At 44.9% G+C, this 26,965-nt stretch overlaps 1 protein-coding gene across 2 annotated transcripts in view; it reads left to right on the top strand.

Moving 5' to 3' along the window:
- YIPF1 (Yip1 domain family member 1) overlaps nucleotides 1-19,883 on the top strand; it is a 37,336-nt gene extending 17,453 nt beyond the window's left edge. For both annotated transcript variants that reach the window (XM_043575038.1, XM_043575039.1), the window contains 4 exons: nucleotides 1,824-1,990; nucleotides 2,349-2,531; nucleotides 7,309-7,406; nucleotides 19,336-19,883. In XM_043575038.1, the coding sequence (XP_043430973.1) occupies nucleotides 1,824-1,990; nucleotides 2,349-2,531; nucleotides 7,309-7,398 (440 nt within the window). In that variant the 3' untranslated portion in view covers nucleotides 7,399-7,406; nucleotides 19,336-19,883. The remainder of the gene's footprint in view (nucleotides 1-1,823; nucleotides 1,991-2,348; nucleotides 2,532-7,308; nucleotides 7,407-19,335) is intronic.
- Nucleotides 19,884-26,965: the final 7,082 nt, after the last annotated feature.

The following is a 26,965-nucleotide window of genomic DNA, read 5'->3' as shown; positions in this document are numbered from 1 at the left end:
TTACCCTGCCTGAGGGCCTGGAAACTCAGCAGAGTTTTTATCTTTTCTTATCCTCCTTGGTTGGACAGTATAAGGGAGTCATGGGATGAATCGTTGACTCTGTCAATAAACACTTTTCCATTTTATGTGAAGAGTATACATCCACACATTCAAGGTCAGATCCTGCTTCCACCACTTGTTAATTATTTGACCTTGACCAAACCACTTAACTTCTCTGATCCTATTTCCTCATCTCTAAAATGAAGATGTAGATTATGTGAAATAATGTATTTACATATCAGTTAATGATATGAAAAGCTAATTCTTGAATAAGCATTTATTTATCAATCAGTGTTATATTTGTTTTTACTCACTTAATTCTTCTAGTGATTTTTTTAAGTTTATTTATTTTGAGAGAGAGCGAGAGCAAGAGAGAGAGAGAGTGTGAAAGAGCATGCACACATGCAAGCTGGGAAGGGCCAAAGAGAGAGGGAGAGAGAGAGAATCCCAGATGGGCTCCGTGCTGTCAGTGTGGAGCCTGGAGTGGGGGCTCAATCTCACGAACCATGAGATCATATGGCCTGAGCCGAAATCAAGAGTTGGACACTTAACTGATTGAGCCACCCAAGAGCCCCTAATTCTCCTAGTAATCTTAGAAGGTAGTATATGCTATGATAATTCCCATGAGGAAACTAAGGCAGGAAAGTTAAGTAATTCACCCTCCAGAGTTACTTAGCTATAAGTGGCAGAGCTAGGATTAGAACTCTTGGAGTCCACATGCAGAGTCTGTGACCTTGACTGTTACACAGTGTTGCCTCAATAAAATACTGAGTGAAATGCCTGACACCCAGTGGATGGCTGTAGGTATATAGGTACTTCCCTTCCCCTTCATTTAGCTATTTAAAAAAAAAAAAAAAAAAAGGCAGTATAGCAGGAGAATTACATTTGGCTATTAGTTCCCAATATGAAAAATCTCCTCTGGGAGCTGAAAACGTTTTGGCCAATCACATGTCTTAACCAGAGTCTGACTACAATTGCTTGGGGTGCCTTTGTGCTTGCCAAGAGCGTTAAGTGCATTACTTACTGATTTTCCCATAGGAAGGGCTGGTGCCATGGGCTTAGCCACACTTTATGGTCCTCCACTCCAGAGGAGGGAAAATGAATCTTCTGGAGGAGGAGGAGGCAGCGGCGGCGGCCTGGACCGTAATAGACTGAACACTGCTGTTCTGAGGAGCCACTCGGTAGCATTGCTACCACAGACACAGAATTATTTAATGAAGAAAGTAAAAGTGAAGAATCTGTCGAGCGATTCATCAATGAACTGAAACTCCCTATTTCAGGGACAGCAGGCACTCTAAATAGCACGCAGAGCAAGTTAATCTGCACCCAGGGCATTTGAATACATTTGCTCAAGACATCGGTGTCAGCTCTTGTTATACTGGGAAAGAGGATGTGTTCTTCCAAGGGGATAGTTGGCTTTCCTTTGACTGAAATGCTTGGTATGTTTAAACACTTGTATTGAGGCCCTCTGAAGTCTTTCAGTTGCATAATTCAGTTGTTCAGTACTGTTTGTTGTTATTAAACCAGTTATAAAAACCATATGAGAGACCACTGGTCACCACACAAAGACAGTACTAAATCTTCGTCAATTCAGCACCGCCTTAGAGTGCTTGCTCTGTGGCAGTACTGTGCCAGGCGCAGGGACTATGAGACCAATAAGACTCGATCCCATGAGCCAGTGAAGCAGGTAGACATGCTAGGGAGTAAGTCCAGTAAGGTATTAGAAGTGCTTTGATAGTAATTAAAGGCACAATGGGGTAAAACTTGTGTCCTGTCATCCTCAGTGTCCATAGCGGCCACGATCATCTATGCCTATGCTTGGCTGGTTCCTCTCGCACTCTGGGGTTTCCTCATGTGGAGAAACAGCAAAGTTATGAACATCGTTTCCTACTCGTTTTTGGAGATTGTGTGCGTCTATGGATATTCGCTCTTCATTTATATCCCCACAGCAGTAAGTACTATACTTATTCTGAGCGATGCCCCGGGGTTGTTGAAAATTCAGCCAGCATCATCATTTCTAGCCTGACACTGAGGCACGCCTGAAGAATACCATTTGAATTTAGAGGTGCAGCGGGAATGGGGATAGGGAGCCAAGTGCCTTTGCTGGATCTTGAGCCCTTTGTTCTGAAAGCATTCGCCTCAGTCTGCATGCTGGGGTGTTTCTCCAGCTGTACTGAGAAACCACAGTGGCACAGGGGGCCCAGCTGCTGATTGGCTCAGGGGCCTTTACAAACACACATGCCTGGAATGAACAAATGCCTCTCCGAAATGCCTCCAAAAAAGCCCTCCCCTTCCTCCTCTTCTTTCAGGTGCTGTGGATTATCCCCCAGAAAGCTGTTCGTTGGATTCTAGTCATGATTGCCCTGGGTGTCTCAGGCTCTGTCTTGGCAATGACATTTTGGCCAGCTGTTCGTGAGGATAACCGGCGCATCGCACTGGCCACAATTGTGACAATTGTGTTGCTTCACACGCTGCTTTCTGTGGGCTGCTTGGTATGGTCTCATTCCTGTGATCTTCCTGTGTGCCTCAGATACAAATGCTGAAAGACCTCAACCTGTTACTCACAACGAACGGGTCTTTTAAGACGGGCTCCATAAAATCAATATTGTTTTGAATAGACTGTCCTAAATGAGAAGCGGTAAATTGATGAGAATTTGATGGTAATCTCTGGCTTTACCTAATTTCTGAAACTTGGTAAGATTTGGAGTCTGGCCAGAGGAAGTCGGGGTGGATGAGTGTCTGTAAGAGGTTGGAGGGCGGGGATGGGCGGGGGGGGATGTTCAACCTTTGGATGTCTTTGCAGTTTTTCTGCACATACCTAGAAAGAGTTTTGAAATTCCCAGTTTCATAGGTGGAAAGTCTGAGCATGAAATCAAATTAGGAGAGGGGAGATATTTTTAAGGTGAGTAACATTTAAAAGAGGTTTTGGGTTCGTGTATTTGGGTGTCTTTTTAGGGAGAACATGTGGTTTTCAGGCAGGTCCAGATTGAAGACCAGCTCTGTCACTGACTGGCTGTGTGAGCTGGGCCATGGTACCTACCTTCTCTGAATCTGAACGACTTAATCGGTAACATGGGCATAAAATTTCCTGCCACCAAGGGTTGTATTGAGGATAAAATAAAATAATACATATAAAACAGTTAATATAGAACTTGTCCCACAAATGCCCATAAATTAGGTCCCTTTCCCTTGGTCCTAAGGAAACACGGTTTTATATCTTTTGTGTACATTGTACAAACCACAATTTTATATCTTTTTGTGCACATTGTACACAAAAATTGCTGCCCATGGCCTTAACAAGGCCTGAAGCAGGTTTTTAAAGAACACCGAGTCCAAGAATGTTAAGGTCACTAATGAAGGAAAGAATGTGCCCACAGGAAGATACCCATTTTGCATGTGTCCAGACCCTTGGCCGGGTTTTACAGCTGTGGGAATAAATATTTCTTTGGCACCATTTGATCTGTGATAGTTTTGTGTAGACAACCTGGGTCATAAATAAGATCCCAATACTTGATCATTGAACAAAGTCTCATACAAAGTGCCAAGTTCTGAAACACGGACCTGGTTTACGTGCAGTTTACATGTCTAAGCTTTAAATTTTTGAGACGGAGGACTATCGGTCTGACTCACGGCAGAGTGACACCATTGATTTCGGGGACTTGGAGTCCCTGGGCTGACCCATTGTTACAATGGGTAACGCTGCTGAGGCCTTTCTTGACCTTTCTGTCTGCGGAGGAAGAATGTCCTTTCTCGCCGTAGCCCTCTCACTGGTGTCTCCCCACGTCTCTCTTGAAAATTTCCCCGCATATACCTAGATGAGTTGGTGGAGAGAAGAAGCAAGAGAAGAAGCACCGCCTTGTTCAGTTCTGTAAAGAATAGAGAGGAGCGTGGCAGATTGGACGATGGGGCAGGGAGGTGGTGGTGATGGTAATATTACTGAGAACCTATTTCCTTTGGTGTGGGTGGCAGGGTCTTTTACCTCCCATGCCTGTTACTCCCTTTCGGGGGTAAATGACACTGAAGTTAGGATTTACCTGCCCGTCCTGCTGCTCCGGAACTTGCTGGAAGAGAGCATTATAATGAAATAAAAAGAGCCCTGGACTGGGCTTAGCTTTGTGAGCCTAGGCGAGTGACTTCGTTCTCAGAGCCCTGGCTTCCTCCTCTATCATGGAGACTCGTATTTTGTGGGCTCTTGTGAGACTCAGGGAGATGGCCGTGAGAGCCCTTCATGTGTCGTGAAGGGTTCTTCAGGTGTAAAGAAGGTACTAAGAGAGCCCTGTGTGATCTGAAGCTGCCAAGGCCACTCTGCTACCTCTTCCTCCTGAGTGCCCCAGTGAGAGTGGCCCAAGGTCACACAGCTCGAAAGACAGGGCCCTTTCATTGGTGCCTCTCACTGGCATCTTCCCACCTCTCTCCAGAATGCCTTTTCCATCATACACCTGGCTGGGAAGTTGGAGGAGAGAAGGAGACAGGAGAGAAGGCTTCTTCTTGTTCACTTCTTAGGGAGTCCAAGGAGCCAGGCACGTTGGATGATGGAGCAGGGAGGGAACTGCAGGTGTAGACCCCCTCTTGGAGGGAGGTGCAGTTTTCTCCTCCTCATGGAAGGGAACCATCCCATGATTGGGTTTAGCCAGGGGCCCTCTGTGCCTGGGGTTTTGCTCTCCATGCTGGAGATGGCCTCCTCTTATCTCTTCTGGAGATGTGCAGTACAAGAGGTTGGAGCAGAAGTTAGGAGATGGGGTCTGGTGCCAGCTCCTTCGCTCCCTGCTTTCGTTATTTCCCCTCTCTGGCCCCTACCTCCTCACTTAGAAAACGGAGCTGCAGGAACATCTTTACTGTTGTAAGGACTGAATGATACATGCAACATGAACAATACAAGCAGATATTGTATGCCGTATGAACAATATGCCGTATGAACAATACGGCAGATATTATTATTAGTGGAAGGGCAGAAGGGAGAAGAATTGTCAGGGGAGGGGCACTGGCTGACCCACACAGCTTGGCTTCTCACTGCCCCAGGAAGCACGGATTGCGGGTTTTAACGTTTATTTATTTTTGGGACAGAGAGAGCATGAATGGGGGATGGGCAGAGAGAGAGGGAGACACAGAATCGGAAACAGGCTCCAGGCTCTGAGCCATCAGCCCAGAGCCTGACGCGGGGCTCGAACTCACGGACCGCGAGATCGTGACCTGGCTGAAGTCGGACGCTTAACCGACTGCGCCACACAGGCGCCCCACGGATTGTGGGTTTTAAAGCTTCAATGTACTAAAGTGTTTGACAGTCCTCTATCTGCCGAGGGCCCCTCAGGGCTCACAGTTGTATGCTAAGTTGGTAGTGGACGCTCACTCCAGGTGGGGAGGACTAAGGAAGCACCAGAGGGTGCGTCCTCGACTGGTGGATTGGAGATGTACAAGCCTGCGTTTGCCGTGGTTACTGCTGATGGTGGACAGTCCTGTGCCCTAACTCTCTGCCAGGGGACACTCCCAGCCCTACTCCTAGAAAGCCTGATGTTTCATCCGGAGGCCTCCACAGTGCCTCGTCCTAGACTGGACATAGTCTACGGCCATACCACCCTGAACACGCCCATCTCGTCTGATCTAGACTGGGCATAAAGTTAGGTGCCAAACTGCAGGCAGCACTGGAGAAGAGCAGAACATAGTTTTTGGAGCCGGACACAACCGGATTGAAGCCCTCAGACACAGGGTTGTGTAGCTTTGGGAAAATCTCTTTGCCACTTGCTCATCTTTAAAATGGGGATAAAATTGCCTATTACAGGATTATCGAGTAGGTTAATGATCTATGCGCCTGATGCACAGTAGGCACTCCCTGAATGACAACTGTGGCTATTGCTAAGTGTTTGTGGAATTGATGAACTAATGAGCCGTAGAATTACACTTTGACCTTAGAGGTCATTTTTTCCAATCCTTCCATTTCACAGATTAGAAAACTGAGACTCATGGGTGGAGTGATTTGTCCAGAGTTACTGTGCGAGTTACTAGCAAAACCAGGTTTAGAACCTGGCCTCTTGGATCATTCCCTCTGATGAGGGTTTCGTCCGGTAGCCTGGAAGAAAGGTACTGTTCCTGCCTCATGAGGGCTTTGTGGCTCCACCTTCACGATATCTGGAGGGGCCCAACACTATAGCAGCATGTCCCCTGTCCCCTCGTTAATTTAGAGACCATTCTTTCCCTGCCTCAGAAAACAAGTGCCAGAAGGGACCCTGGGAGGAAGGCTTTTAGAGCTAATAGGATTGCTCAGGGAATGTGACAAACTAGGGGCGCCCTGTAGCTGGAAACTTTGAAATGGATTGCTGAAGAGCTAACACAGAATAGGAGTATGTTGGGGAAAGTTCTAGTGTGTCATGTTGGTGCCCCCTTCTGGCTGATAGAGAGCAGCGCTGGCAAAATGGTTCTTGACTTGGCTTTTTATCCATTTAATCCCTGTGCCCTTACTTCCAAGGGGGAATCACAAGTGTGCAGTGATCCTTGATCTGTTAAGAGATTCACCTTTCCTTTGAACAACCCAGGTATTTTACTGGGCTAAAGTCAAGATTCGCAGACCTTGAGACAGGTCGGAAGATCCTCCTTGGTTTTTTCCCTCTTCTATCTCCTCCTGATTTTTGACAGTTAAATTGCAGATGTTGACTGAAAGCATTTATCAAACCTTTCATTTTCACCCTGAAGAATTATGAGGTAAGTCCTGCCTGGCGCTTTCTTTCGAAGGTCTTTACCAAGAGCCAGCGGGTTTAGCAGCAATCTGTCGTAGTTCAGTTCATTAAGTATTGGCTGTTTACATAGTGTGCCAGGCCCTGAGTCAGAGGCTGGTGGCACAGGGACAAGAAGGACACAGTCTTTGCCCCGGAGGAGAGACTGTAGGGTAGTGATTAAGAGCCTGAGGAGCTTGGAATCAGAAAAGACGCGACTCTCCCACTTATTGGCCATGTGCACATGATTGAATGGCAGCCTCCCTGAGCCTCAGTTTCTCATTTGTCAAATGAGGATAACAATAGCACTCCCCTGGGGTTGTTATGCAGATGAAGTCAGATGTAGTAAGTGCCCAATAAATAGTGGCTAAATTTTAAAAAGTTAGTCACGGTAGAGTAAGTGAGATGGACAGAAACAGAGTCGGTTGTAGTTCAGCGGATGACAAGTGTGTCAGAGGGAAACATAGGGGCCATGAGAGCCCAGACATACTATTGGCATGAAGACTAGAACACTCGAGCAGATCACTGTGTTTTAACCGCCCTCATGGGTTTCCTTCTCCTGCAGGCATACTTTTTTGATGCACCGGAGATGGACCACCTCCCCACAGCCACAGCTGCTCCAAACCAAACAGTTGCAGCAGCCAAGGCCAGCTGAAAAGGAAAGTAAGAGATTATTTTTCGTTATATTTTTTGCTGTTTGGTACAGTCAGAAGTGGGCAAGCGCAGCACTTCCATTACTGTTAGCATCAAGAACCAAGAGGGCCAGACCCTTTTTGTCTCTCCGTACGATTCACTGTGGTGTTTGTGCACGAGCATGTCTGCATATATGTGTCCTCTAGCTGAAGGCCTCAACTGTGAAATCCACGTGGCCCTGGTTTGCTAGGTTTGGGAGATGTGAGCTCTAAGCTTCTTCATGAGAGGAGCTCCTGCCTTCTGGTCCTAGCATCCCCTCCCCTCTGCTCTCTGCCCCTTTCCCAGGAGCACAGTGTGGGTGTGTTCTACTTGGTTACAGTCCTGGTGGTTTTTGTAGTTTCCCTGTGACTTCTCACCGTGGCCTCAGACCCGGAGCGTGGCTTCTCTTGAATTACTCACGGGGTTCTCCAAAGCTTACACATTCTCATGCCTGGTTTGCTCTCTGGCCTCTTGGATGATTCCACTTCGGTGGTGAGCTCCGTTGGTTAGAGTAAAGGAAGTAAAGGGAGAGCCAATTCCTCCATGGCCTATTCCTTGCCTCCCAGTTCCAGCTCCTCCATGTTCCAAGGCTGCAGCCATGCTGGACTCTTGCCCTTGCCAGAACACATGCCTTTGCACTTGCTCTTCCAGATGGCTGAAATGTTCCCTCTCTTCCAACCGTCATCACTTACCTTGTGATCCTACTATAGCTTGTATTATACATTACTGTTAATGGTGCTTGAACTACTAATTGTTCGCTGTGCGTCCATCTGCCTATTCATTTGTTCATTCATTGATTCATTCGTCCTCTGTGGACTGGTATGTCCTCTTGAGGTATGAACTGTTCAACTCAGTTCCATGAGAACAAGAAATAGGTATTACCCTTTATCTTCATTGCTCACCACAACACAGTGGATGCTCAGTAAATGTTTGTGGAGTGAGTGAATGAAGGCATACTCTGCCCCTGATCTCCCTGTGGGTCAAGAACCTTTCGTCTGTTTTGTAACCACAGGATGACCTTCTCCTCTCCCAGAGTAATTGAGTGTGGTGCAAAGACCAGGGCCTTTAGAGTCAAGCAGAACTAAAATGAGATCTTGGTCCTACCTTATACTGGCCGTGTACCTGGGGCAAGGAGCTTACTCTTTCAGAGCCTCGGCCAACTTAACTGTGAAATAAGAATGATACAACCCATACTCTAAGACTGCAGTGAAGATTAGAGATCACGTTCATAAAAGCTCCTGGCACATAGTTAAGGTACTCAGTGATAGATTCAAAGCTACTGCCCCTCTGAGAGTGGCTTGGTATTTGTGTTGATATTTGGTGGTTCCCACTGACTTTACCTTGACCCTTTATTTCTTTTTTGTCAAACAAGTAGATTTTTTCTGTTAGTTGGGGAATTTGGGTTGCAGGCCTTGCAAATTGACAAGATTTGCTTGGTCAAACAAAGACACCTCTGGCGGGGTTGTTGGTAAGACAATTGCCCTGACCAATGGAATGACTAGGGAACTATTGTAAATGTCACAGCCCACCTTCCCCTCTTCCTCTCTTCACATGGGGATGTAATGTCAGAATCAAAGGTCAGAGCCCTTGCAGATAGGATGGGCTTCCCTCCCCCTTTTTATAATAAGGAAGCTGAGGCCAAGAGAGGACAGTGCCTTGCCCAAGGCCATCCCAGACTTTTGTAGCAAACCAACATGTGTAGTATCACACTTCATTCTGCAAAATACTTTCCAGATAACTCTCTCTTTGTCCACCCTCACCAGCCTTGTTGACCCCATTGTATAGATGAGGAAGATGGACTTAAGAAGTCTGAGTTGACTAACTTCACCTATCTCTTAGAGGCAGAGCTTGGACCCAAACTCATGTATTCTGAAGCCAATTTTGGAGGTTTTTCTGATTTCCTACCTTGAAGGCTGATGTTGTTTTTATTAATAAAACTTCCAGGCTCCCACTGCTGGCTTTTGGCCTCTTTTTTGGAGCCCTCCTTTGATGGTCTAGAGATGCTTCAGTTCATAGAATCCATACTTGTTTGATTGCACAACCTATCAGTTAAGAATTTAAGAATGTGAGGGCTGTATTAATTATCTATGGCTGCCTTACGATATTACCTCAAACCTAGCACCTTAAATGACACTCATTTATTAGTTTGCGGTTTCTGTGGGTCAGGAATCTAGGCATAGCTTAGGTTGGTTCTCTCCTTCAGGTTCTCTTACAGGGCTGTGCTCAAAGTGTTGGCCTGGGCTGGGGTCTCATCTGAAAGCTGGACTGGGGAAAGATCTTCCTCCAAGCTCACATGGTTGTTTGCTGGATTCACTTCCTTGTAGCCTGTTGACTGAAGGCTTCCTTGCTAATTGTCAGCTGGAGGCTGTCCCCAGTTTCTTGCCACATAGGCCTCTCCATAGGCTCACCAGCGTCATCAAAGCTGTAAATGGAGATAATCGACAGTCAGGAAGACAGAAGATCTATAACATAAAATAACCATAGAAATGATATCTATCACCTTTGCTGTATTCTTTTGATTGGAAGCAAGTTACAAGTCTTGCTCATACTCAATGGGAGGGGATTATACAAAGGCATGAATACCTGGAGGCAGGGATCATTGGAGGGCATTTTAATTTTATTTTATTTTTAACCTTTATGAAGGAATCATTAACAAATAAGATGATACAGGTATTTAAAGTGTACATCATGATGATTTAATATACGTGTACATTGTATGGAGGCCATTTTGCTCTCTGTCTGCCACAAGCACATACTCTAGTAATATGTGTGTAGGTGTTTACGTATTTTGTTGTCAATCCATACAGTAACTATTAAAGTGTAGTTTCTTCTTTTTTTGATGAAAAATAGATATTAATAGAAGTTCTAACATTTTTCCTCCATTACCTCAGTGGGTTGTTTTTGCAGCCCACCGCCTTAGAATGAGCATGTGGTAGCTTGTTTGCCTCATGGTTTGATTGTCTACACATTTGTTCAGCTCCTCTTGCAGATGGATTTCATTGACTGTTGCAGAGAAGGCCCTAGGACAAGGCGGGTCTCTTCCTGAGATTGAGTTTCATGGGGAAGAGACTGAGTCTAATTGGACTTGGACTCCCCAGTGCTTGGCCCAATGCCTGCCTGGCACAGACAGAGCGAGTGCTCAGTCAGAGTTGGGTGGTTGGAGGTGACCCTTTGTAAGATTAAGGCAAGAGTGGGATGTGGGCTTTTACCAGAGGTGTCTTGGCTCACGGAGTTCCAGACATCATTTACTCTGTCGCTCAGTGTTTACTTGAGGTGACTCTGTGGTCCCCCATGGACCAGGCATTGGGGACCTAGAGAATCAGATGCAGTCTTCCATGGGGAGCCTCGGTCCATGGGTAAAATAGCTAAACAGATAATAAGCAGATTATGTGAGCAGTGCCCTACCCAAATTGTGAATTGATGAGCGTGGTGGGAGCACAGAAGCACTGATTCATTTGGCCTGAGGGAAGGCTTCGCAGAAGGGATCTTGTTTGAGTCTGGCCCTGAAGGTTGAGCAGAAGCAATCAATTACCTGTTTTTCGGAAGAGTGGTCAGCTTCCCATGGCATTTGGGAAGGTGAGGTCATAGGTTGTTCATTGGGACACAATGATGCGATGTGGGCTCACCTCACTGGGAATAAGAAAATCTGAGCTCAGCTGGAGGATAGAGGTAGAGACCACAAGGGCAACAGTTGCTTGGATCTCTTTGCCTTGGTCGAGAATACTTGATACCAGCCTGGGTGAGGGGCTCTTTCAGCCTGCTCTTGCATTAGGACTTGAGTTCCTTCCTTATATTTTATTATGAAGGCTCCGACTAATGTCCCAGGTGCTATAAACCTTCAGAGAGTCAGAAACTGGCATCTGAGAAAAGCCTGGACCCTAGGACCTTTGCAGACCTCCCATCCTGATTTATACAAATTTGACACCTTTGGGCTTTGCTCAGATCTATAAACTTGGGTGTCAGTGTCTCCATTTGGCCTCACGTCTACAAATGAGATAGTGATGAACAGTTTCTTTGGAGCTTCCCTGGCAGAAGCATCAATCGCTTTGCCAATGAGGGGTCTGTCTAGAGCCCCAGGCACTGTAGATTTATGTGCTGGCTGCTTTCTACTGTAATCTTAAACCTCCCAGCTTTCACTGAAAAAGAATGGCTTCTAATCTCGCAGATAACCTTCCTTATATAAATCTGTGCATTGGAGGGCTTAGCATAGCATGGATTATGGGAAGAGCTCTGTCTGGAAACTCAGGATCACAGAAGAGCTTCTGATTACTTGTGATCAGAGAAATTACCCCTGTATAAGTCATTGAGATATTATAGAGAATATTTGGCTTTCTTCTTCCCTCTTTCCTTCCTTCTTTCCTTTGCTCTTTCCTTCCTTTTTAAAAATTAACTTATCACCTGAGGGCCAGTGCCATTTCTTCTCTGAGCCAAGACCCTGGGGAAGCCTAGAAACTACCTTGGGAGTCTTACTTTGGCTTGTGGGAGGGAGTTTCTGAAGGACCGCATTCAGACGGGGGCTGCCTTCCCGGGAGCAGTGATAAGTGGGTCTGTGTGGAGGAAGGTGGCCAGCAGATAATTATACTGCAGTGTGATGGGGCTTTAATAAAAGATGAGAAGAGGACTGGAGAAAATTCCTTTGTCATTAAAACCCTCCTGATTTGATACCTAGGGTTTATGTGCAATTATCCTTTCACTCACTTGGGTCAGGAGTGTTCCTTTGGTCAACTAAAGCTACAAACCCTTTTGCTATGTTTATACACATCAGTTCCATTCTGAAATCAGCTTTAACCCAGTGCTATCATCCTCTTTAACACAGCATCCAAACAGCAGGACTTTATACCACGGCTAACACTGTTTTCTACCAGCCCCTTATTTTCTACACCATGTCTGAAAAGTCCCTGCACAGAGAATCCATTTTCAGTTTCTGCACTATTTCTTCATTGCTCTTCTTCCTGGTTCTCTTTCTTTGGAGTCATTTGGGGGAACTTGGGTTGGAGAGTGGGTCAACACAATAACTTCTTATTCCTTTTTAAACTTATTTTGTGGAAAGTCTTTAAACACAGGCAAAAGTAGAGTGAACAGTATAACGAATCTCCACATACCCATGGCTCACTTTCCACAGTTTGTCAGCTTGTGGTCAGCCTTATTTCACCCACACACTCATCTAGTCCCTCCTATTCATTTGAAGCCAATCTCAGGTATCCTATTATTTGATGCACAAATATTTAAATTCTGAATCTATAAAAGATACTTTTAAAAACATGACCATAACACCATAGTCACATCTAAAAAAAATGGTAACTCCTTAATGCAGGCATACCTCCTTCTTACTCAGCTTTGCTTATTGCTTCACAGATACTGTGTTTTGTACAAATTGAAGGTCTGTGGTAGCCAGGTCTATCGGCACCATTTTTCCAAAAGCATTTGCTCACTTTGTGTTTCTGTGTCACGTTTTGGTAATTCTTGAAATATTTTAAACTTCTTCATTATCGTTATGTCTGTTATGGTGATCTGTGATCACTGATCTTTGATGTTACTTACTATTGTAATTGTTTTGCGGTGCTATGATCTACGCCCATATAAGATGGTAAACTTAATCAGTAAAGGTTATGTGTGTTCTCACTGCTCCAATGACTGGCCATTCCCCCATCTCTCTCCCTCTCCTTGGGCTTCTCTGTTAAAGACACAATAGTATTGAACTTAGGCCAATTAATAACCCTACAATGACCTCTGAGTGCTCAAGTAAGAAGAGACACACGTCTGTCACTTTAACTCAAAAGCTAGAAATGACGGGTGCCGGGGTGGCTCTGTCGGTTAAACATATGACTTTGTCTCGGGTCTCGTTCTCACTGTTCGTGAGCTCGAGCCCCACATCAGGCTCTGTGCTGACAGTGCTGGGCCTGCTTCTGATTCTCTGTCTCCCTCTCTCTCTTCTCTCTCTCAAAATAAATAAATAAACGTTAATACAAAACAAAACAAAAGCGAGAAATGACTGAGCTTAGTGAGGAAGGCATGTCAAAATCTGAGATAGGCCGAAAATTAGGCCTGTTGTGCTGGTTAGCCAAGTTGTGAGTGCAAAGGAAAAGTTCTTGAAGGGAGTAAAAAGTGCTACTCCAGTGAGCACATGAAAGATAAAAAAGTAAAACAGACTTATTGCCGATATGGAGAAAGTTTGAGTGGTCTGGATAGAAGACCAGCCACAACATTCCCTTAAGCCAAAACCTGACCAAGAGCGTGGCCCTAACTTTCTTCATTTCTGTGAAGGCTGAGAGGAAGCTGCAGAAGAAAAGTTGGGAACTACCAGAAATTGGTTTACAGCTTTAAGGAAAGAAGCTATCTCCATAACATGAAATTACAAGGTGAAGCAGCAAATGCTGATGTAGAAGCTGCAGCAAGTTATCCAGGAGATCTGGCTAAGATGATAAATGAAGGTGGCTACACTAAACAACAGATTTCCAATGCAGATCTTCTTATGTTGGAAGAAGATGCCATCTAGGACTTTTATGGCTATAAAGGAAAGAAGTCAATGCCTGGCCTCAAAGCTTGCAAGGACAGGCTGGCTCTCTTGTTAGGGGCTAAGGTAGCTGGTGACTTTAAGTTGAAGCCGTTGTTTATTCACCATTAATAAAACCCCAGGACCCTCAAGAATTATGCTAAATCTCCACTTTCTGTGCTCTATAAATGGAACAACAAACCCTAGATGATAGCACATCTGTTTACAACCTGCTCAGAAAAAAAGATTCCTTTCAAAATGTTACTGCTCATTGACAGTACATCTGGTCACCCAAGAGCTCTGATGGAGATGTACAAGATGAATGTTGTTTTCATGCCTGCTAACACAACATGCATTCTGTAGCCCATGGATCAAGGAGTAATTTTGACTTTCAAGACATATTATTTAAGAAATAAATTTCATAAGGCTACCACTGCTGTAGTGATTCCTCGGTGGATCTGGGCAAAGTAAATTAAAGACCCTCTGGAAAGGATTCACCATTCTAGATGCCATTAAGAACATTTGTGATTCATGACGAGGTTATGAACATGAGCAGCAGTTTGAAAGATTCCAACCCTCATGGATGACTTTGAGGGGTTCAAGACTTCAGTGGAGGAAGTAACTGCAGATGGGGTGGAAAGGGCAAGAGAACTAGAATTACAAGTGGAGCCTGAAGGTGGGACTGAATGGCGGCAATCCCATGATAAAACCTGAGCGCCTGAGCAGTTACTTCTTACGGATGAGCAAACAAAGTGGTTTCTTGAGATGGAATCCACTTCTGGTGGAGATGCTGTGAAGATTGTTGAAATGACCACAAAGGATTCGGATGATCACATGAACTAGTTGATAAAACAGCGGCACGGTTTGACAGGACTGACTTCCAATTTTGAGAGATGTTCTACTGTCACTAAAATGCTATCCAGCAACATCACACTCTACAGGGAAATCGTTTGTGAAAAGAATCAATCCATGCGTCAGACTTCATTGATGTCTTCTGAGAAATGGCCACAGCCGCTCCAGTCTTACCAGCACCCTGATCGTTTGGCAGCCATTGCCACTGAGGCAAGACCTTCCACCAGCAAAAAGATTGTGAGTCGCTGAAAGGTCAGACGATGCTTAGCATTGTTTAGCAATAAAGTATTTTTTAAATTAAAGTGTGTACATTTTTTAGACCTAATGCTATTGCACATTTAACAGACTATAATATAGTGTAAACATAACTTTTATGTGCTCTGGAAAACCAAAAAGTTCATTTGCTTTCACCTTATTGTGGTGTTCACTTTATTGCCATGGTATGGAATATCTCCACCATATCTCTGAGGTATGCCTGTATCAAATATACTTTAGTGTTTGAATTTCATCTTGCAATTTATTGATATATCTCTTAAATGTTTTTCAAATTATAGATTCCTACTCCGTTTCCCTCTCTCTCCCTTTACCATGTATTTGTTGAAGAATCATTTATCCTGTAGCTTCTCACTGTCTGGATTCTGCTGACTGTATCCGTATGGTGTCATTTAACATGTTGCTCTGTCTTCTGTTTTCTGTAAATTGGTGGTGGTATCTAACGGTTTGTTCAGATTCAGCATTGGTCGGTTGGTTGGTTTTGGCAAGACTACTTGATATGTGGTGGTAAATTCTTCCACCCGTAAACTCATAATGTGTAATTATCTCTTTTACTCTTTGATATTAGTGACCATTAATAAGCAATGCCTACATCTGTTCATTCATTAGGGCTTCCAAAATGGTGATATTTCAATTCCATCTTCGCCTCTTTGTTTACTAACTAGAATATTTATTTAAAAATTTTTTTTTTAATGTTTTTTGAGAGAGAGAGAGAGAGACAGACAGAGCATCAGTAGGGGAGGGGCAGAGAGAGACAGAAACACAGAACCTGAAGCAGGCTCCAGGCTCTGAGCTGTCAGCACAGAGCCCAACAGGGGGCTCAAACTCGCAAACTGCGAGATCATGACCTGAGCCGAAGTTTGCCGCTTAACCGACTGAGCCACCCCGGCACCCCTAGAATATTGCTTTTATAAAAACTTCCCTTTATCTACTCTTTGGCTATCCAGTGATATAGTTTTTATAGAAGAGCAGAATAAATTATTTATTTTTCACCTATTTTCAAAATAGTAGTTGGTTTAGCAGCACGCGGCAACAGTGACCAACTAATTTCAGTCCATCACAAGTATTATGCTTATCAGTACTCAAATTGTCTCATCTTTGGCTGATGGGAACCTCTTCAAATTGGCCTGGGTCCTGTTGGCACGGCCCTAAGAGTTTCTGATGACTGCCTTGTTATCTGTCATAACAAAATTTTCCGGGCTTATTCTGAACATTTCCTGTCCGAGACCCAGGTTGAGTCATGTCTCGAAGGAGCCTCGGTCCTGTTCAGTGGGAAAGTGGTGAACTGCCAGATCGTTGTAGGGGTCTTGGCTGTTTACGGGCCTTTTCACTGTTCAGAGTCGGGAAACAGATTTGTGGTTTGCTTGGTTATTTATTTTTTTAAAGAAGATACATTGTGAGTTCATACCCAGCCTTTCAGTTCTTATGTAGCACTACAGAGTTTTCACTAAATCGCTTTTATCTTATATCTGCATCTCCTTTCTCACCTGAAGATCTCGCTTTTCAACACTACCAGCAGTGGTAGAATTGGCCTGTCACATAAGTACTTAATTGTTGTATCCAGGCACTCACAATGGTCTAATAATAACAGCGACAGCATTACCATTAATTACTGGGAATATTGCTCTAAAACCTTTTAAGTTTTGTTTTGTTTTGTTTTGTTGCGTTTTTTTTAAGTTCTGGAATTCCCTTCCCTGGCTCGCCTGCTTGGAAGCTCACTATTTATTCTTCAGGACCCACTTCAGATACCCTCTCCTTGGGGAAGTTTATATTACTTACTCCTCTGTGCTGTCCTACAGCTCATTGTATGTTCCTGTGTTATGGCAATTTTTTTCTATTTATTGTAATCTAGACTGAGAATTCCTTGAGAGCGGAGATGCATTTACCAGTATACCCGCAGCATCCAGCAGGCATTTGAGGAAAGCTTCATTTTGAACGAGTGACAGTTGGTACACCAATCACATGCACATATCCTCGGTTTGTTTGCCAGGTTACTTAGGAACTTTCATTCATTCAAAGAGAACTACCCTTTGCTACTTTTTGCCGGGTGACTGTGGTGAACAATAGTGATAAGTCCTTACCCTCACAGATTTTACACCTTGATTTTCTATCCCATGTGCTCAGACAGACTAGAAGGCCCTGCTAAATTTAAGAGAGAACTTCTGATTGGAGCACCTCCGATCAGGCTTGGGTGCAGGGCTGTATCGACGAACAGGACACGGGGCATGCCTGTGCCACAGTGGGGCCAAAAGTGGGGAGCCAAAAGTGGCCAGGAATCGGGTGTTCGGCAGGGAAGAGGTGAGGGGGTTCTGGCTGTTGGTGGCATTATGGGCCAAGTCTGGCACAAAGTAACATCTGACTTGCCACCCTCTGGCCCAAGCCCCAGGAATTCCCAGCCTCTGTCCCACAGGCTACCTATAAAGGTTGGCAGCAGGGCAAGGGAATTTTCTGTCTGCACTTCCTCCTCTAGTCTTGACATTAATTTGGAACAGGCAGCTAGAGAGATGAGAGAAAGAGAGTATATTTATGAAAATAAGATCTTTAGTGCCTGCCCTGTGGGCTCGTTTGTCCCTACCTTTATTTAGCATTTCAGAAACCTGAGCTGATGTTTACCAGAAGGCCAGTCAGGACTTTAGGTTCTAGCAATCCAGCAAATCCCAGCATTCACCCTTCTCGAACCACTTTTCACAGATATATTGTTGACAGCATTTCTCTTTTCTGGAGCCGGGCCATTAAGGTAGATTCCCCTGTCTTAGCCCCACCCTGCTAGTGTGGTCAGATGCCGACGTCTAGGTGTGATACTGCCCCTGATGGTTTCTAAGGAGGCCTGGCACATTCTCTTAGGTTCAAGGCCATTTTTTAGGAAACCCTCTCTGCCACATTTCTTAACCACCCCCCCCTGAGATTTAACTATATTTCTGGCGCCTCTTTCCAAATTCCCATCTATTGCAAATCCCCAACTGGGTGTACCAACAGATGACTCAAATTCATTATGTCCGAAACTAAACTCACCCCCACCCCCATCAGATCCTCCTTGTATTTTCCTGACTCAGTGGATGGCACTACCATCCACACCGCCCCTGACTTCAGACTAGGTTAGATTCTTCATCATACTCTCTCACAGTTACCATACAGTTGTAATTAACATAAGTAATGCTTTATGTATTTGTTTCCTCTGTAGTTTCTGCCGCTAGACTGTAATTTCTTGAGAGTTAGGACCACATCTACCTTATTCATCACTGTACCCAGTGCCTGACACATCTGACACATGAGTCCTCACTCAGTATTTGTTGGATTAATTAAGAAACCCAGGGGCGCCTGGGTGGCTCAGTCGGTTAAGCGTCCGACTTCGGCTCAGGTCATGATCTCGCGGTCCGTGAGTTCAAGCCCCGCGTCGGGCTCTGTGCTGACCGCTCCGAGCCTGGAGCCTGTTTCAGATTCTGTGTCTCCCTCTCTCTCTGACCCTCCCCCGTTCATGCTCTGTCTCTCTCTGTCTCAAAAATAAACGTTAAAAAAAAAAAAAAAAAAAAAGAAATCCAACCCAGTCACCCAAGCTAGAAACCTCATCATCAATGTAGATTCCTCTCTCTCATCATCTACATCTTATCTATCAGCACAATTTGTCTATTCTACCCCTGAAATGTTTCTCAGATCTGTCCTATCAGTACTATACCTGGTGTTCAGGATCTAATCATCTCACATTTGGACTGTGGTAATAACTTTATGGGTTTCTCTATCTCTTTTCTTTTTTTCCTTCTAATCTATCTGATGTGTAGCCAAAGCAGTTTACAAAAAATTATAAACTGTGTCACTCCTCTATTTAAAAACTTTTTGGGGGCCTCCTATTGTCTAAAAGACAAAATCTAAACTCCCGGGAGAGTGGGATCTATCCCAAATTTAATTGTCCTGCCTCATATCCTGCCATTGTCCCCCACATAACCTCGTGTCTCAACAACCACAAACAGTTAGTTCCCCAGTTCCCAAATCTTTATATGTGTCTCCATGTTTACTTTCTTCCTCCTCTAGCACCTAACACAGCTGTCACAAAGACAAGAGAAAGAAGGATGGGTGAAGGTAACTGTGGGGTCTGGTAGAGAAAAATCACTGGATTTCCAAAGAAACAGAGGAAAACTTTTAAAAATGTCATCTTCCCTCCAATGGTAAGCCTTGAAGCTCGTGAATCAGGGCTCAAGGCTGTCTGGTATTGAAGCTATGCCTCTAAACATAAATACCGTCCTGCAGTTTAGCTCCTTTCCGTGTGGGGGACTCTTCATCTTAAAAGTTCCTCTTTCTGTTTTTCAGTTCTCTTTTATGTGTTTTGGCGTGTGTCTCCTTTGGACGTGGCATCTCCTGCAGGAAAGCAGAACGACCAAGTGCAGGAAAACTGATGCAATGGCACCACCTTTGGCATCTCTCTGTGAGGTGTCACCCTGAAACCCAGTCACCTAATTTAACACACAGCAATTAAATGTTGTTCAGCGCCTGTGTCTTTCAGCTCTTCTTTCTCAACTGTCGATTACTATCGGGACTATGCCCTGATTTGGAATGGAACACAAGGGAACGTGGTATGTGTGCCTGCCATTTGCCTCTCGCTGTCATGTGACATGCTTCACATTAGGTCTGCCCTTGATACGTGGAATGGATCCATCCTGAGCTTCTCATGTCTTTGTTCTGGATGTTCCTCTAAGGTGATCCTCTCCTCTCCAAATGCTTGCCATCCTAAAGTGGCCAAACTGTATGAACTTTGGTTCGGATCCACTGGGAGCCTGAACATTTGTCTTTGGTGACCTGACACTGAGCAAGCAAACCCAATCGTTGCAAATAAATACCTCATAGAATGTCTGTCTGCATTTGATGACTTTGATCTCAAGTTCTTCCTTGATGTTTTATCTTTAGTATGCTGGAGGCTGCTGGGAATCTTGATTTATTTATTTTTTTTATTTTTTATTTTTTTTTCAATTTTTTTTTTCAACGTTTATTTATTTTTGGGACAGAGAGAGACAGAGCATGAACGGGGGAGGGGCAGAGAGAGAGGGAGACACAGAATCGGAAACTGGCTCCAGGCTCTGAGCCATCAGCCCAGAGCCCGACGTGGGGCTCGAACTCCCGGACCGCGAGATCGTGACCTGGCTGAAGTCGGATGCTTAACCGACTGCGCCACCCAGGCGCCCCGGAATCTTGATTTATTCAATGCGCTAGCTGTTGGGGTGTGGGACATTGGAATTGTTCTTCCTAGAAGTAGGGAACAGAAGGATTAAAGACCATGCTCACTTACAACCTATTCTGACACACACATTTTAGGAAAAACTTGGAGGGCACTTTGAGTAGTGCCTCTTTGAGGTGGCATGACTCCTGGCTAGGGTGCCTTAAGGGGGGAAACCAGTGAAGCCTCACGGATACTTTTAAAATACATTGTATTCAAAATGCATAGCACCTAGGAAGCTGAACTTCTGCCAAGTCAGGATTGCTGATTCCCTACTGTTCTGTTACCCTCTTCAGGATAGGAATTTCCAATGTATTTCTGAGACAGCCACAAAGACGCACTGGAACTTAAAAAGCTGATCACACAGAAAAAGGAAGATGCGTACCAATTCCGGCTCCAGTGAGCTTAAGATGACCTTGGCAAACCTCCCATCAAGTGCAGAGTATTCCTCCCACTGATTTATTTAACACGTATAGGTTGTGCACCTACTATGTGCTGATCACCATTCTAGGTAGTGGGACTAGAGCAGTGAACAAAACAGACAAGGTCCCTGAGCCCCTGGATCTCACCGTCACATGATTACTGCTGGGCAGTCGCCAGCCTTGGCCTCCCCAACGCTGCCATCTCCTCCTCGAACAACTCCTGTGTGTACCTCTGCAGCTTTCACTGCTTGGTCCGAGCTCTACTCCTGGACCTCTCAGATCAGGTCTGAGCTGTTTTCCCTTTGTTGACTTCAGATGTTTGAAAACAGCTCTTCTGCACCCCCTGCGTCTTCTCCAGCTAAGTGTTTCTTTTTTTTTTTTTCTTTTTCTTTTTAATGTTTATTTATTTTTGAGACAGAGAGAGACAGAGCATGAGCGGAGGAGGGGGAGAGAGAGAGGGAGACACAGAATCCAAGGCAGGCCCCAGGCTCTGTTATTTTTTGACACAGAGAGAGACAGAGCATGAGCGGAGGAGGGGTAGAGAGAGGGAGACACAGAATCTGAAGCAGGCTTCAGGCTCTGAGCTGTCAGCACAGAGCCCGACATGGGGCTCGAACTCACCAGCCGTGAGATCATGACCTGAGCCGAAGTCGGACGCCCAACCTACTGAGCCACCCAGGCGCCCCGCTAAGTGTTTCTTTTATCTTCAAGGACTCTTCAAAGAACTTGGTGTCTGTACCTTCTGGTCACCCTCTGAACTGGTACCCTGGTGCTCTTTCTTTAAAATTTAACTCCTTCTGCCCAAGGCAGTGATTCTTATACATGTGGGTCCTGTGAATTCCCTGTACCGGCCATTTGCAACCTCCCCTTCCTGTCCCCTAGCAAGAGTGGCAGGACTTTCCTCCGATTGAAGAATAGAAGCATATTGTGAAATGATAAATCTATATATTGGTTTCTGCCACTGTTTCTGACCGAGCTGCTAAGACCCTTGCCATTTCCTGGATGATAAAGAGTGTCTGACAGAGCTCCCAAATCTCTTGGAATTTCCTAGCTAGTGGAACACTTAAAAAAATTTTTTTAATGTTTTATTTATTTTTGAGACAGAGACAGAACATGGGCAGGGGAGGGGCAGAGAGAAAGGGAGACACAGAATCCGAACCAGGCTCCAGGCTCTGAGCTGTCAGCACAGAGCCTGATGCGGGGCTCAAACTCACAAACCGCGAGATCATGACCTGAGCCGAAGTCGGACGCTCAGCCGACTGAGCCACCCAGGTGTCCCTGGAGCATTTATTTTTTATTTTTATTTTTTAAGTTTATTTATTTATTTTGAGAGAGACAGAGATAGCACAAGTGGGGGAGGGGCAGAGAGAGGGAGACAGAGCATCCCAAGCAGGCTCCACACGGTCAGCTTGGAGTCTGATGTGGGGCTTGAACTCACGAAACCATGAGATCATGACCTGAGCTGAAACCAAGAGTCAGACGCTTAACCGATTGAGCCACCCAGGCACCCTTTTTTTTTTCCTAATGAGGTGACTCTTGGGAGGCTCTGGAGGGGGCTGGTCACCAGGATGACCAGGCCATGATTAGAAGCTTGGAACTTTCAGCCCCACTCCCCATTCTCTGGAGAGAGGTGAGGGGCTGGAAATGGAGGTAATAATCAATCATGCTTATGTGATGATGCCTCCATAAAAGTCCCAAAAGGACGGGGTTTGGAGAGCTTCTAGGTTGGTGAATACAACCACATGCCTGGAGGGTGGTGCACCCCAACTCCAAGAGGGACAGAAGCTCCTGTATCTGGGACCCTTCTAGAACTCGCCCTGTGTATCTCTCCAACTGGCTGTTTATTTGTATCCTTTAAAATGTTCTTGGTAATGAATCAGCAATAGTGAGTAAACTGTTTTCCTGGGTTCTGTGAGCAAATTGTCAAACTCAGGGAGGAGGTCATGGGAACCAACGATTTATAGCCAGGTCAGACAGAAATCATGGGTAACCTGGGAACCCACTATTAGCAATTGATGTCTGAAGTCAGCAGGGTGGTCTTGTGGGAGGGTGCCCTTAACCTTTGGGTCTGTATTACCTCCAGGCAGTTAGTGGCAGAATTGCTTGGTGTGGAAAACCCACACATCTGGTCACAGAAGTGTTGTTAAGCGTTAAAGTGAAGGAGAGTAGTGAGTTTTTCCCAGGCACATATAAATATCCATGTTTGAGGGAGAATTTAGTTACTACTGAGTACTTTTAAGTGTGGTATTACTGGTAAAGTTAAAAAAATGTTTAGAGATTATTTAATACATTGGTCAGGATTTAATTTCTAAGTAAGGATGTTAGACACAACCACCCTCATAAATTATCACCATCATCTTATAAAAGAGAGAACATCATAATATCAAATAATCTGGAGGGGCATAATTTCAGTACTAAAGAAGCTGACTACTTTGTTCATTTTTTCTCACCTATGAAGGACCAGTGAACATTTCATGAACCAGACGGCCCTGCCATTTGGGGGCCCCTGCTCTTGGGACCTCCGTGAAGCACTTACAAATTGTATTCAACCTTAAAAGAATTCTAAAAAGCAATAGCTTAAACAAATTAGTAGTTTTACTTTTCTCACACAAATAGAAGTTTAGAGATAGCCCCACCCAGGTTAATATAGCTGCTCCATGATGCCCCTAGGGAGTCTGACTTTTTTTCATTTTTCTTTGGTTCAACAGTCTTTAGCATGAATTTGCCATCATCTGATCCCAAGATGTCTGCTGTCTTCCAGCAAAGTGTAGGCCGTAAGGAGTCCAGCTCCAAGCCAGAACCCTATATCTTTCAGGCTTGACCACAGACAGTGAGGGGCTATGTACCTAAAGACCTTTACCTGACAGGCTCTGGGAAAGCTGCCCACTGCACACCAGACTAGGTGCATGGCCTTAGCACTGTGCTCTCTGAGGGGAGTTGCAGTCAGGGGCTCTGGGCTCACCCTACCACCACCCCAGCCTTGTTCTTTTGCAAATCTGCATTTCTAGCGCAGCTTCCTTCCTTTGGAGGCGTCCTGATGGAGCTAAGGGATGAGGGCCCTAGCCATGGCCTCTCTCAGGTGCCTCTGCTAGACCAACATACTCGGGGGTTGGGGTGAGGTTGGGGTCTTGAAGATGTTTTCTCCACTCTGACCCAGTATTCAGTACCTTCTACCCATAGCCCTCTCCCTCCTCCTACCCTTCGGGGCTGTAAAATGGCAGGCGACTTTTGTTTAGGGATCCTTTGGCAGTAAGACCGCGCCACATCTGTACCAATCCACCTGACCCTTGCCTGTCACTGTTCCATGGAGAAAAATGGAACATTAGGGGAGTCAGTGCTTTCTCCTATTTAGTGTCTTGCTTATACCATCGCAGTAAATGATTAAGACTCGACTGTAACTATTCATGTTTACTACTCAGACACCTGGCAGCCCAGCTCTCCAGCTCAGCTCAGCTTTTGACAGGAAGAAGGGAAAGGGCAAAAGGGGTTGACCAGTTGGACCCACCTTTGAATAAGCTTTCTCCAAAACTGCATTTAATGTCTTATGCTTATATCTCATTGGTCAGAACTGTATCACATGGTCATCCCTAGCTGCAAGGGAGGCTGGGAAATGCTCTTTAGCTGGACACACTGCCACCCTGAATGAAACCAGAATGAGTTTTAGACAGATAGCTATTATGTCTTGGAACTTTTAGAAAAGTTGATGGATGGTGGTTTTTCCATTGTCAGTTTGATTTCACTGGTTGGCATCATATGAAGATTTAAGAGAAAAGAATTCTGAGATGGCAGTGGCATTTTTGAATCTCCCCAAATTCCTCCATTAAAAACAGAACATCTGGGATAGCAAAACCAAAACCTATGGACAACATCTACAACAAACCTGGGTGACAAGATATCAAACCCCAAAAATCAAGCTGGTGGAAACCACTAGCAAAGACTCAAAGACTCACATGGTATTAGCACTTTTGTGGAAAGAAGCAAAGGGAAGCAGCTCAGCTTCTGAGAAATCTAAAAATGAGAGAACCTCAAAATAGCCAAGAGGTACTCCCTAGAGAGGACAGTAGGCCAGTGGGAGAACAGCAGCTGGATTCGAGGGCAGTTTTGTGCAACCCAGTTTGCAGCTGATGAGCGCAGGGGGTCTGAAGTAAGGTCTGAAGAAGCTGGAGCAGTCCAGGTCCTGTGGACTCTCAAAACCAGCCGAAGGCTCTTTCCAGGACATCAGAGCAGAAACTGTAAGGAATGGGATACAGATAGAGTAGGCCAGAGATATTTGGGGCACAGAAAAGGGAAGTCAGAGGAGAGTGGGGGAAGGGCACACAGCCAGGAGGTCTCAGAAAGTGTGAAGCCATGTGTTTGAACGCTTTGTGAAAACAGAAAAAGAATCTGTAGAATCTTGAATTTAGCGAAGCCAACCTAAGTCACCCATCCTTCCTAAGTGTGCAGGAGAACTAATTTCATAGAAAAATGAGCAACAGAAAGGACCGCAGTCATATCTCATCGGGAAGTTATTATTAGAAAAATGAAAATACAGAGCAGAATGATATCCCTAATGATCTGAAAACATTCCAGAAGACACACCCACAAAATCACATGAAAAGGCTAACTTAGTATTTCAAAATAAGCTAAAGTAAGTTAAGGAAATAGTGCAAGTTCCTGCTCAACAGCCATGGGGTAGTTCTAACAGCAATACTGGCTCTCCCTTCGTGTGTGCGTGTGTGTGTGTGCGTGCGCGCGCGTGCATGCGTGCGTGCGTGCTTATGGCTCTAATACAGGAGTAGCACCTTCATAATGTTTGGATAAGGACTCCCTCCTCCCTTTTGCTACTGCAACCCTATTCTTTCTCCCCTATGTTGTTCAGCCCTTCTAATACTTTTGTTATCAATTCTCTGCATTCAGTCCCTCTTTGATTTGGATAACAAAGTTTGTTGTCCTGAACAGACGCTTTCTGATGTAGTTACTTCCATTCATTCTTCTGTTCATTTAACAAACATTTATTGACTACTGTCGAATGTTATGGCATTTCAAAACAGTGATAAACAGGATAGACAAAGCCCCTGCCCATGTGAAGCTTATATGCTAGTGAGGAACTCAGACAATAAATAAGTAGTTACACATGATGATTTCACATTGTGGTAAGTGCTCTAAAAATAAATGTGGTGTAAACAATAAATAATTGTCTCTTGTATAAATGAAGTCAGGAGGTAAGGGCAGGTAGCCTAAGGATTAGTTTAGTTGCTCCAAATAATCAAGTCTCCTTTTATCCATATTCCATGCAGCTGGATGGAGGAAGGGTTTAAGAAGGGGCAAAGACCTTGGATACCTCTCCTTCAAGGGGAGTTTCTGGGAAGCTACCAGGTAACAGTTTGAATACATTTTTATTGACCTGAACTCATCAGTCACCTGGCTCCACCTAGCGGCAAGGGAGACTAGGAAATGTAGCCACATGCCTAGCTAAAAATTGGGGATTCTACTTCTAAGAAGTAAGGGAAGAAGAGATAGGGTAGACAACCAGTAGTCTGAACAAGATACTAAAGGAACTAAACAAGGTAATCTGATCGCAAGTAACCTGGAGTGTTTAATTTTTTTTTAATGTTTGTTTATTTTTGAGAGTGAGAGAGAGAGTGTGTGAGTAGGGAGGGGCAGAGAGAGAGGGAGACAGAATCCTAAGCAGGCTCCAGGCAGCCCGACGTGGGGCTCGAACTCATGAACCAAACCGTGAGATCATGACCTGAGCCGAAGTAGGACACTTAACCAACAGAGCCACCCAGGCGTACCTCCTGGGATGTGTTTAAGGACACTCATTTAGACTGATTCTTTAAAAAAATTTTTTTTCTCAACGTTTTTATTTATTTTTGGGACAGAGAGAGACAGAGCATGAACGGGGGAGGGGCAGAGAGAGAGGGAGACACAGAATCGGAAACAGGCTCCAGGCTCTGAGCCATCAGCCCAGAGCCCGACGCGGGGCTCGAACTCACGGACCGCAAGATCGTGACCTGGCTGAAGTCGGACGCTTAACCGACTGCGCCACCCAGGCGCCCCTAGACTGATTCTTTATAATCTTTCTGTACCACCAGATAGAAGGTTGTCAGATACCTGATCTACCTTTGTATTCCCAGTTTGTTCTTCAGTGCTTCAGACATGATTGATATTAACATGTTTTTGGAAGTGAATATAATCTTAAAGCAACTCAGGAAACCATTACTAGCAAACATTACAAAGCACTATGTGTGATCTCAATTTCTCTCACTAGACTGGGACTTTCTCCAGTCAGTAAATCACTGAATCTCTGTTACTAGAGTACTGAACA

Source organism: Prionailurus bengalensis, chromosome C1, assembly GCF_016509475.1.
Source record: "Prionailurus bengalensis isolate Pbe53 chromosome C1, Fcat_Pben_1.1_paternal_pri, whole genome shotgun sequence".
Classification (NCBI taxonomy): Eukaryota; Metazoa; Chordata; class Mammalia; order Carnivora; family Felidae; genus Prionailurus; species Prionailurus bengalensis.
The sequence above is the reverse complement of the archived record's forward strand: the minus strand, read 5'-3'. Positions and strand labels throughout refer to the sequence as shown.